The sequence below is a fragment of the Ambystoma mexicanum genome, chromosome 6p (genome assembly GCF_040938575.1).
Source record: "Ambystoma mexicanum isolate Mex_15411 chromosome 6p, UKY_AmexF1_1, whole genome shotgun sequence".
NCBI lineage: Eukaryota > Metazoa > Chordata > Amphibia > Caudata > Ambystomatidae > Ambystoma > Ambystoma mexicanum.
In genome coordinates this window covers 333404608-333417733 of record NC_090935.1, presented here as the reverse complement: position 1 = coordinate 333417733, position 13126 = coordinate 333404608, and the positions used below count along the sequence as shown (strand labels likewise).

General features: G+C 43.7%; 1 protein-coding gene across 1 annotated transcript in view; it reads left to right on the top strand.

Moving 5' to 3' along the window:
* The window catches only part of ADAMTS12 (ADAM metallopeptidase with thrombospondin type 1 motif 12), a 4001072-nt gene that overhangs the window by 3001588 nt on the left and 986358 nt on the right, over window positions 1-13126 (top strand). Inside the window, exon 14 of the mRNA XM_069627090.1 lies at window positions 11111-11231. Within this exon, the coding sequence (XP_069483191.1) occupies window positions 11111-11231 (121 nt within the window). The remainder of the gene's footprint in view (window positions 1-11110; window positions 11232-13126) is intronic.

Below are 13126 nucleotides of genomic sequence, written 5' to 3'. Positions count from 1 at the left end.
GGGACGTTATGGTTAAGTTGCGCTACTAAAAACCTATGAAATTCAGTGAAAAAAACTTTGTTAAAGGGACGTTATGGTTAAGTTGCACTACTAAAAACCTATGAAATTCATTGAAAAAACTTTGTTAAAGGGACGTTATGGTTCCAAGTAAAACCGAAAAACCCTTGAAATTCGCCAGTTATGGTAAGCTAAGCAACCATAACTCGCGCCACCACCGTGCACTGCTAAGACTAACACCCAGGACATCAAAGATGACATCACAAATGTCATTGATGACATCACTGATGACATCACATGTGTATGTACTTCTCATGAAATATGTGTAGAAGGGATTCTTATTATGTTGCGAAAAAAGTGTCAAGAATCATTGCAAGAAATATACCCTAATAAGTGCATTGAACGATGCATTGATATAAATAGCATCCTATTATGGGGTTCTATCTAGTATACTAAGCTACTCATACAGAAACATAACATTGTGTGCAGCGTACAAGATGAAGGTATGATATTTGTAATGTTAATATGTTGAATAATTAAATGATAATTGTTTTCTTAATAGATTTTTGTGTACTGTGAAATATGTAATAAGTAGCTAATAAAATCTGTGTATTACATAATTGCATTACTATAGACAAAATACAAAGACACAAGAACACATACCAATATGGGTATATACAGGGAAAGTGAGTTAGCAAAAAAGCACAAGTAGTAGCAGAAACAACTCATAACTTAACTGATAAGTTTCATGCAAATAAATGATTGCTCTGTCTGCTGCTATTTACCCTATGTATATGTATCACTTGATGTGATTGGACCCACAGGGAAGGAACAGCCATAAAAAAAAACAACAGAACTATCAGAAAGGGCTCATAAGTCTAGTGATTATCTTTATGCACAAAAAGGATTGCTGTCTTTCAAGCTTGTGTTTTCCCATATGTATATGTTTCATATGATGTGACTGTACTCTAAGGGAATTACTGTAAGAACCTACTAGAAGGATACGTCTACAAATAAAATAAAATTCTTAGTTTCTGACTGTTACTGAAGAAAACCATGTGGCCTAGATATGTCAGCAAAAGAAAAAATAGTGAGCCAGACATGTGATGTCATCAGTGATGTCATCAATGACATTTGTGATGTCATCTTTGATGTCCTGGGTGTTAGTCTTAGCAGTGCACGGTGGTGGTGCGAGTTATGGTTGCTTAGCTTACCATAACTGGCGAATTTCAAGGGTTTTTCGGTTTTACTTGGAACCATAACGTCCCTTTAACAAAGTTTTTTCACTGAATATATCTCTCTCTCTCTCTCTCTCTCTCTCTCTCTCTCTCTCTTTCTCTCTCTCTCGATAGGAGGGGCAGGGACAGTGACCCACCCAAATCATGGCTGTCTATACCAACAACCTTTGTAGGCCTCCTGCCCCAGGCTGAGATGGATGCCTGCCCATCTTGACAGCATCTGGTCTATGGCCCAATCTATATTCTAAGGAGACACTCCCATTCTCTCTGTGCCAGTCTATGCCAGTAATACAATTTAAGAGCGCCCTCAGGTTGTCGTTGCCCATAATACAACTAATGTCAGCCTAATGCCCTAAATAACGTGAATGTGCAGAAGTGCCCCCTTGGAAAAAACAACCAGGCAGAGAACTAGCCTGCATTCCCAATGGTTGTACAAGTCTTGGGCAGCAAAATGTGCCATACCTTGTATTTCCCATTAGGAATGCATGGGCTGTGGCACTGAATCTACAGGTAGTGGCACACGCATCATCATCTCAGGAGCACTTGCTCAGCTGTTCACTACAGTAGAGAGAATACTACATGTTTGCCTGGCATGCCATTCTCACTCTCTCTGGTCTTCTCCATAATTGGAAGCAGGCAGCTCAGCTCACTTTCACCCATTATGGCTGAGTATGTTGTGTTATGTTGATTTATACTGCACACCGCTACCACCCAGGGGCAGTCTCCAAGCGCTGTATGACAAATAGCTTATGCTCTGCATAAGGATGTGTGCTTGCTAAACCACCTATTCTGCCTTCACAGTTCTACAAACCAATAGTAACCCACTCAAAGAGGTAAAACAGACACAGCTAAGAGATCTACCTCATTTGCCTTTTTGTGTAAATTGGCCTGAGGATTGGCTATACTCTTAGAAGGGGTGTGAATATGATTCATTAGTAACCCAAACAGCAAAGTTTCACAGCTCCGAAATAAAAGAATGTTCAATTAAATGTCTATAATGATATACAATCTTCACTAAATAAATCAATTGTACACAATAACTATTAAAAAACTATATCAAAACCCACTCCTGCAAAAGAGATGAGATCAATCAGAACAACTGTAGATGCAGTCTGGATACTTAGCAGAAGGAAGAGGGGGCAAGACATGCAACAATGGCTCAAAAATGATATGTTGATGACAAAGGTGCAACAAGGGTAGCTTACAAGTCTCTGGGGGCCAATAGGTAGATTGGTGGGCAGGGCATCCCTGAAATTCCTTATTCCAGTGATTGGGGGGTTTGACACTGTTTAACCAGGTTTCAAGCTGTACTGCAGTGTGGGTCGAACATGGTTCAGATGTGGCCAGTTGTGCAGTATTAAGCGGTGAGCTGATATGTTATGTTATTTTAAGGATATTTATTAAGCACACATACACCAAAGGCATCTTGGCAATGATAATTGAACAGGAGGCCAAACGGAAGGAGCTAGAAAAGATGGGTCTTAAGAAGATAACTGAGCCGAAGATGATCTCTAACAATCCTGAGCTCAAGCAGGAGAGAATTCCAAAGTTTAGCTGCTGCAACTGAAAGTCCTAGTTAGGCGAAAAAGGGGGACAGAGATCAGACAAGTGCCTTGGGAGCAAAGAGGTTGTTCAGGTTGGTCGTAGGGGGAAATGTAGCCTGAAAATACTCTGTACCAAGACCATTAAAGGGCTGATGAACGATCCCGAGGGACTTGAGTGATGAACATTTGGCAACATTTAACCAGTGAACGGAACGAAGCATGGGGAGATATCTGAACCAAAGAGAGCTCCAGTGGCAACGTGAGCGGCTAGATTTTGGAGCAGCTGAAGATGGTGGGTGAGAGAGAGAGGTTGGGTAAGGATCTTAGAGTTGCAGTAGTCGATATGGCGGAGTACAAGAGCAGCGGCCACTGGAACATGAAGATGAGAGGGAAGTAAGCAAAGGACCCTGCGAAGATCCTTAAGCTGAAGATGTCCAGCCTGATAGATAGCACCGACTTGTGGTGCAGTGGACAGTGAAAGCACAGATTTCGAAACCTAGGTTTTTCACCACCGTCAACGGAGTCAGGAGGGGGCCAAGTTCCGGGGTCCAGAAGGAAGCTGTACGAAGAGAGGAAGGAGAAGGAGGGATAGAGAGAGAATCAGATGCGGGGAACTCAACCACAAGTACTTCAGTCTTGTCCCCATTCAACTTGAGCCAGTTGCTGCCCATCCATACTTCGACCGCTGCTAAGCAACCCCTAAATTGAGATGCAACATCCACCAACGATGAATAAAGACGGACAATTATTTGTGTGTCATCAGCATAGGAGTAGCAGCAGAAGGCAAAGGAATAGATGAGCAGCACCAGGGTCTGGATGTAAACATTGAATAGAGTGGGGGACATGTCTGAGCCCTGCGGGACCCCACAAGAACGAGTATGAGAAGAAGAGTTTAAGGAGGAGAAAGAGAGGACCTGGCCTCTATCAGCCAGGAAGGAGGTAAACTAGGAAAGGATGAGTCTGGAGAGCCCAGCGCAGAATAGACGGCTGAACAGGAGGAAATGGTCAACTTAGTCGAATGCTGCTGAAAGATCTAAAAGGATCAGAGCACCAACACCCCCCTGATCAACCATCTGATTAAGGTCATCCACCACCGACAAAAGGGCACTCTCAGTGTTCTGGCCTAGATGGAACCCGGACTAAAAGTGTTCAAGAAAGTTGAGACTCTCCAGAAAAGAGCTTAGAAGAGGGGAAACCAAAGATTCAAAATGTTTAATGAGGAACGGAAAAAGAGAGATAGGATGAAAGTTTGCAGAAATAGTAGGATCTAGAGAAGGTTTCTTTAGGAGGGGGATCACAAGTGCCTGCTTAAGGGCCGCAGAGATAGTACATGTATTGTAGGAAAAATGAACAGCTTGAGGCACCAGAGAAGTAATGGATCGCACGATTTCATTCAACATGAATAAAGGAATAGAGTCCAGAGGGGAAGCAGATTTAAGATGTCTGGATGTCAAGATAATTTGATCAGGACTGTAGATGGGAAAAATGGACCACAGCCTGGCAGGGACCAGTTTGGGACTACTTTCCACAGGTATGGTCCCAGTGGGGTTGCCAAGCAAACTGTTGTTCCTAATTAATAATTTTGTTGATGAAGAAGCGATGGGAGAGTAGCACATTTCCTGGGAGGGAGCAATACCCTCTAGGGGTGCAGATTGCGGTGAAAGAGGCCTCACTAATGAAAATAGATCCTTTGGTTTATTGAGAGCTAAGTTAACCTTATCAGCGTAGAATGTGCATTTAGCCTCCTTGATGGCAAGATGGTATTGTTTAGATGCAGTCTAACATTTCCTTTGTCCTTTCGAGGCAGTCTGAAATGTCCTTTTGCTTTCGATGGTATAGGTGGCCCATCACTCACGTTCGGCTTGCTTTTGCTTAAGTCAAAGAGTTATCAAATGGTCATTAATCCAGAGATCGGGGGGCCAAGGGCGAACTCTGCAGGATTTAAGAGGGACCAGATGGTCAACTACTGAGGTAAAAGCTAGAGAAAGAGCAGTGAGATCAAGAGGAGTGGCAAGTCTGCATTTGTCAAGCGGGGAGGCAAAAATCGCCTCCTTTGGGATGGAAAGCCAGAGACATCTAGTTGGTTTGAAGCAGGAGCTAGCTGGGATCAAGTGCAGCAGGCAGGTTGTGCAGTTTGTATGGTTCTCTGGCTCATCAGACTGGGTTTGGTTGATGAGTCGTTTGAGATGTTGCTAACCACTGTTTTGGGTCGATGCATGACACGATGCTCCAGAGGTTAGAGTGAAGTTCTGGCTATTCAATGCAGTAACCTTGGTGATCTGACAAGGGTTCAAAGAGCCATCAGTTTGAGTTTGCGACAGTGAATTGGATGTTTGAGCCGAACAGGTGATGTTCTCCATTTGGCACGATGGAGCAGGGAGCCGGTTTGATGCATGCAAAACAGTGGTGGCTCAAAGTTCCACAGAGTGCCAAAAGCAGCATTGGTATACCTCTTTGATTCGAGTGTGGGAATGCGGTTCAGCTGGTGAGATGCAGTAGAACAGTGCTCCTGGCAGTCCCGGCTCTCACGACCCTCCGCAAGGACTTTAGGACAGGGTGAGTCCTTTCAGGTACTGCTCCCTCAGCCTAGAAAGGTTTGGTGCAATGTCGCAGGACCAAGACCTCTGCAAGATTCACACCCAATATGCCAAGTGAGTGGTTACGGAGCAGAGCTGTCTTTTGCCTTGGAACACTCATTCCCCACCTCAATGAGGGCTTTGGAAAGATCACACTCTCCCAAAAAGAGGTCAAAATTAATTCTTCCTTATCTTCTGGATGGACAAAATGTACATTAAAAAAGGAGTGGGAGACAACCTCTTTTATAGGCAACAACAGATTTGTGGAAAGCAAGCCTGCTTTAATGTGTCCAATCCCCATCCTTGTGTTCTGAGATCATACCTAGAGTGCATTGTTCTGCAGGAAGGGGAAGGGACATGAAGGAAAGGAACACTCACAGAAAGTATGTTGAAGGAACCCTTCTCCCACTGACCTGTGTTCCCTGGCTATCCTACCTCTGCCCCCATCTCACCATGCAACTTCAAAGGCTATTTGTTGTTCAACCCCCTTGCCTTTGTCATGAACATAGCTCTTTGAGGCCAAGCTTTCCTTTGTCTCTGGCTGTGAGATGCCAAGCCTGGCAAGAGGGGTTACCTTTCATCCTAGAGAGAATGAAGAGAGGCTGGCATCCTGTCCTATTGGGCCTCATCAGGAGTTGGGTGGAGCAGTAACAATGCAGCAGTAAACCTATTACCGCCACATTATTGCTCCTTCCAATCCCGAGTTTGGGGAAAACTCAGAGCATTCGCCACCAGCTCTAAGCTGGAGGTGAATACGCCATCTTTCTGCCCATTTTCGGCACAATTACCGCCACTGTAATTCTGCCAAAAATGCCATATTGATTGCTAAGGACTCAATAAAATGGGGACTGTCCCTGCCATTGCAACTTGTGATCCGGCGCTAATAGTGCCGGATCAAGTTGCAGTAACTCTAATTGTGTTGGACAATATCCCAGTGAATGCAGACAAGCAGGCACCTGGAATCCAGAAAGACAGGAGCCTGGAATACAAACAGCCTCCCAGAGCTGTCTGAGCTCATGGGGTTAATGCTGGGATGCTATGAATCAGATATGACTTTAATAATTATGTGAACCTTCAGCCGCCATGCCCTAGCACAGGTATGCTTATGTTTATCGATGAAACTGCCGCCAGTCTGAGGGTTCATCATAAAAATGTTGTTTTAGTACAGAAGTGCATATCTTAAATGCAGCCCCTGCGCAGCTGTGATTTTGCTGTCACAGCAGCTGCCTGACTGGGCCCTTGTGACCTTTGAATCTGCTCTGTGTCACTAGAGAGCAGGTGTTGCAGACCAAGAGACTGATGCGACAGGGGACATGTTTCACTATGCTTTTGGCATGGAGTTTGGCAAAAGGAGGTTCTGGTTATCAGACCACCCTTTTTGATATTCAAATACCCACATCATTTTATTATTTAATAATAATCAGAAAAGCCATGGCATTTATACCCTCTGCATAAGGCAATTCTTCACAACGAGCCACACATGTAAGTTACAATCTGTTCACTTTATCCACAATCTAGAATAGTAGTTTGCACTGGAACATTATTCATAAAAAGTACACAACTGTTTAATGTTCCCAAATCATAAAGTATTTTTACATATATCATGGGTGTGCCTATATATTTCGGACACTGTCCGTCTTCAGGGCAAACCCCACGTGTAATCTCCTCCTATCCCATCAAAATGTATTCATCCCCAAAAGACAGGCCAATACAAAAAAAGAATCAAACACCAGCATAGAAGAAAGGGAAAAAAAAGAAAAAAGAAAACAAAAATATAATTATGTTTCCCGACATCATATGGCCATCTAGTAAATCTTATATGTTGTTTCACTTGTGTCCCGGTCATATCCCACAGAAGCCTTACACAGAGAAAAGTATTATAAAATTCCATTAGTTGTCCTGGTACTGTTAAACATTCATGTATGCTTTCTAAGGAATAATATATACATGATTCATCCAGGCCTCATCACCAGTGCACTGTGCCTCCAAAACAATACAGACCATGATGTCTCCCCTGCCAACACAATAACAAAGACAAAGAGAATTCAAGTGTTACCTCCTTCCTGTACATTCTGTACTGACTCAAAAATAAAATCCATCTGCACAATTCTTTACCTACTATGCCCAACAAATAACCCAACCTCACGGGTCTGGAGAGATGTTAATCTTGCGCCATTCCCATGTAACCTTTAAAATTATTAGAAAAGTGATAAATATAACCCTTCTCCTCCTATCACAAAAAGTGATCAATGGTGCTCCGATATTCAACAGGGCTTTAGTAAGAAACTTAATGTCCCTCGGTATAAGATCACTCTCCTACGCATTGGTCATGCCACCTTGACCAATGTCCATTTCAAGGAACTTGAGTGCACTGAAACATTCAATTGCACTATCCCTGTTCTTAACTTTAAAGCAAAAAGGAAGCTGAACTCTCCAATATTGTCCGCAATCTGAAGCTATCTTCCTGCCCTGTTGATCTCTGTCTACCATCTAAAATTAAGTCATTTTTTGACTGTCTAGCTCATTTTGTCACTAAATTAGTTAATTCCTTCTTTGTCACCTCTAAACGACTGGCGTCTCTCAAAAATGTCTGGATTTCCCCTGTTATCAGGAAGTTCTCTCTTGATCCGGCTGCCGTAGAGAACTACCATACTATCACCAATGCCACTTTCTTGTTAAAGATTCTGGACAGGGTTGCTTACCTGCAGCTTCAGAAACATATTAAGGCTCTTGGGCTCATTGAAATCTGTTTTTAGAGCGCTTCACAGCACTGAGACTGCTCTGTTGGACCTTAAGGCCAACTTGTAACATGTTGTTGACTCTGGTCAGTTTGCTATGTTGATGCTTCTCGACCTCTCTGCAGCGTTTGACCTTGTTGACCATTCTCTGCTGTTGTAGAGGTTGGGGACCATCGTTAACTGTTCCAGTAGTGCCTTGGAATGGCTGGCCTCCTTTTTTGGGACCCTGCTCTGCCTGTGTAGCCTCCGGTGGCTTCAAGTCACTTGCCAAACTCCTTACTTGCGGGGTTCCGCAGGGTGCTTGCCTTTCTCCCACCCTCTTTTACCTCAATATTCGTCCTTTCTTCAATCTTCTGGATAGCATCGGCGTGGGTTACACTCACTACACCGATGATACCCAGATATTGATCAAGCGGACTGGCAACTATGTGAGGGATCAGTCCAGGATCACTTCAATCTTTACTCTGATTGAGGAATGGATGATTAACAACTCACTGGCCCTTAACAGGAACAAAATCAACTTATGATGGTGGGCACTACCCAACGCCATGGTAAACTAGATCCCCCAGGTATGCCACCTTTGACATTTTCGATAGCTCTATCACAATCAGCCCCTGGGTCAAGACTCTTGGGTGTCTATGTTTCTGCCTCTCTTAGCATGAATAAGCACGTAAGCCAGGTGGAGAGATCCAGAGACTACACCATTTGCCTTATTAGGCAAATCAAGCCCTTCCTCTCTACAACTAATACTGCTAACCTTGAAGTTGATCGGTCAAGTCTAAACTGGACTATGGAAATAATCTATTGGCAGGCACTTTTGCGTCCAACCTGGCCTCATTACAGGTGGCTGAGAATAATGCTGTTCAAGCTGTTTGTGGTCTGGCGAGAAGGAATCATGTCACTGAGGCTCATAGATCCCTGCATTGGCTTCTAGTTAAATATTGTGTCACCTGTAAAATTCTTCTCCTTACTTACAAGTGTCTCAGTGACAGAGCACCTCCTTATCGGAAAAAAAGGATAGGCAACCCTGTATCTCCTGTCCTCTCCAATCTAAAAACACTAAAAGACTTGAGCAGCCTTTCTATAGACTGGCTCGATTTGGCCACACCTGCTTTGATTCTATTTCACCTCGCATGTGGAATATGCTGCCCACTGATCTTCGTCTTTGCTCTGAACTTTTCTCATGTAAGGGATCTCTAAAAATGTATCTCTTTTATTCCAATGACTAACCTCCTTGCTTCTTCCTGTCTCCTTTGGTTTTCTAGACTTCCTGCTTCTCCTCTTACATGCTGCGCATACTGATGCCCACGGGTGAGAAGTGCCCTATAAAAGATACTTAACATTAACATTAACAAATGCATTGTGACGTCCTCAACGTGAGGATGTCACATGCATGTGATGTTGTTTATTTCATCGTAAATTCTGTAGATCTCCAATTCAAAATGACAGTGATTCCTGAACTCATTCACTCTTCCATTCTGGATGCTGCGTTATACATTGTGAATGATTTCATACCAGCCGATCTACAGTTCCTTCTCTGTATGACATGTCACATCAGGGGCCTTCACCAATGTCAATGTGTCCCATTATAAGTTTGCTGGTGCGGCATTAACGTGCTGGTATTACCGTATGTTGGCACGTTACTACACTGGTCAACTACGTGTTTGCCGGTGAGGTGCCTGATTTACCTCATGCTAAGACTCCATGGAATGGGGATTTACAACCGTTGCAGGCACTCACAATCCAGTGGTAATACCGTTGAACTGAGTGCTGGTAACGGTATTACCGTTTGCGGTATGTTAGCGGTATAACAGTAATCTGATAATGAGGCCCAATGACTTTTTCCCATGTAGACCTCAGGTTGTGTTGTCATCTCATCACCCTTTGTGAAGTATTTCCGAATATCTTTCGTTCACATCAGACACCTCTTCCAGTCGGAGGTTCAATTTGTTCACAGTAAATCTCTTCCTGCCATTTAACAGTAGCACTGGACTCTCTACCTGCCTTTATGGGTATGGCACAAGAGAGGATGTGCAAAGTGGGGGAATTATTATATGTAGCTACTTTATATTCCCAACCACACCCACGAACATACACTGCATGCATTTGAGATGACATAGGTATGTGCAAGACATTTGAAAAAGAGACTACAGGGGTTTTAAAATGATGCTGCACTTTTATTTATATAGGTGCTTATGTATTTTTGTGTAGGTCAAAAGGTAAAACAAACAATATTTCTGGACCAACACAACTACAAGGAACCTATGCAGCAGAGCTCAAACGGTATGCCAGACATTTAATAATGCCCCATGGAATGGCTTTGTTGCTACAGGAGATCAGTTCCAACTTCCATAGTAGCAATGTATGCCTCATAGTTGAACAAAATGGCTGCCGTCTTGTTAAATGTGTCTGCCTTTTCCAATGTTCTGCATCCTTGGTTAATTTTTATCAGATATAGCAGACTGCCTTGAGTCATTTGGGTCAGAACAATCGTTTGCAAGGTCGGACTGCTTTTCATACAGGACCTGCACCCTGTGACTATGGCAGGGGTGGCCTGAAACATGCTAGTTTGCTACACCAAGAAGATAAAAACAACAAGTCAAGTAGATCAAAGATTATGTGCCTGATTCCCAAGGCGAATCCCATTGAAAAACGCGTTGTAAATCAGAACGTATCATCCCTATTATATAGACCCCGCTCCCCTAAATACCACATTGTGCTTCAGAATTTAAAGAACGGGTCAGTACTGAGGTATCCAGCTTAGTATCACGTCATTGTTATCTTGCATCAAATGTCCTGGGAGTTGGGCTTCTCATCTCTATTGTAGACTTCGATTTCTCGGCGATGCTGCAGGAACATCTGCGTGTAAGATACGTGATTGGCGAGCAGACAGGGAGGTTGATGCCAGTAGGCACTGCCCTTGGTGTGTGTGTTTAGACAGGCAGAGCTGGCTGCGCTGCTGTATTCACGCGCATCCCGTGCGAGTCTGACACGCCCTGCTCTTCTCCCTCCTGCAGAATGTTGGCTGCGACTACGAGATAAGTTCCAACGCCACCGAGGATCGATGCGGCGTCTGCCTCGGGGATGGCTCCTCCTGCCAGACCGTACAGAAGACTTTCAATCAAAGTGAAGGATTCGGTAAAGAAACCATTGCACAGCTTTTTCATTCGCAGCCCAGCTAAGAGAGTAAACCTTATGATTCGTATTTTGAAAAATGCAAATGCAGACTCACGTTTTGTATAGGTTCTCACCGTTCAGTCATGTGACAATTGTGTTCTCTGGATAACTGTGTTTTGATTGAAATGCCAACTGTTATCTGTGTAATCAAATCGATAATCTGCATGAGCTCTGGCAGATTCTAATCTAATGTTTTTATGGATGAGATATTAAGCGGGATCAGAGGAACAGGCTGCTTCCTCTAGCTTGTGCTGTCTGTTTCTTGAACCTCGGGCAGATGCGGCAGGTGTCAATCAGCTGCCAGCTGATACAGAACGAGTGCACTATAGTGAAAAAACCCGCATGGAGCGTCTGCCCCCGTATAAAAGCTTGTGCAAGGGTGCAAGGTCGAGAGACAGTTAAAGGGTTCTTTTGAGAGGTTATTTTTTTACATGCTGCCCATTGATCGTTCGTCTACATTGTGGCTGCATTACAGCACGGCAACATGAACATTCTAATGAAGCTCCGAACCCGTAAAAACCAGCTGCTCTATGATGCAGAGATTGAGAAATGACCAGGGTGCCTCCCGCCCACTTCACAGCTGCAAGGAGTACAGCATAAGGCAGTGCAAGTGAGGTTAATGAAGTTACTTGTGCATACATTCATGACCTGCCAACATGACATATGAAAAGACTTCAAACAGTACTTTCTTGAGTAGAAACTAAACTGGTATTTTATTCCAGTTGATTTGATCCATAATGCATGCCAACAAATAAAATATATGCACTTCCAATACTCGGTTTCCACCTAGAGATGCACACACACATTGTTTAGCATTATATGTATTTTTAATTGTTTTGACGTACAAGACCCAATCGCAAAGCCAGAAGAGAGGAAAGGCAGCTAGAGGCATGATTCTTTTTCACTCCCTTGCAACATTAAGATCAGATAAGTGCAGAGAGAGGGTATATGCAAGGCCCTGCATCTACATGAAAGGGCAAAAAGTGAAAAGAGCAGATCCATAGATAACAGCATAGCAGTGGTCCGGGCAAAGGGGTTATGCAGGAACCCAAACATTGATTCTAGCAGTATGCAGATTCCAAGGGTCCCTAAGAACATTCATGACAGGAGAGCAAGGGTCAGAGATAGAGCAAAACATGTACAATAGAATCACGCATGATAGGTAAGAGAAGGGGCTTGAGACCAGGGACATCCTTGCAGCTTTTGTCTCCTGCCTCACTCCTCCACACACTCACTCTTTCTAATCAGCACAAAGTAGAAAACTTTAATGTCAGATCAATAAAAAAAAAAAACGTTTGAAGATAAACATGTGTGTTTACGTCTGTATTTAGGGTTTGAGTTACAACATCGTAATTAATAAAATATCATCTACACAAATAATGCAGGGTCTTGTTGAATACAAATGTCAACATATATTTGAAAGGAATAATGAATGGACCTTCTGCCCCACCCCATCTTTTTTAGTGTGAAAATTATTCACGTTTTCCAAATAAAAAGAAAGTCATTGGGCCTCATTACGACCCTGCCGGTCCAGAAAGAAAGGTGGCAGTAAAACCACTGCCACCGTTGTTTCCAGACCAGCTGATTAAGAGTACTGCAGGCGGATGGTGCAAATCCCGCCAGTTCTGACCTGGCGGGATTTACACCACCCGCCTGCAGGCACAAATGGAAGCACTGGCTCCGTCATAGACGGAAGCAGTGTTTCCATGGTCCCCGTCCCCATGGAGGGAATGGGGACTTACAGAATTCTGCCTCCAGAATTCCCGGGTCACCGGGGTCGTAATGCCCCAGTGATTCCGGGAATGACGGAGGGGGAATAGTAATACGTTTCCGGCGGTAGCCTGCCGGTTTTTCCG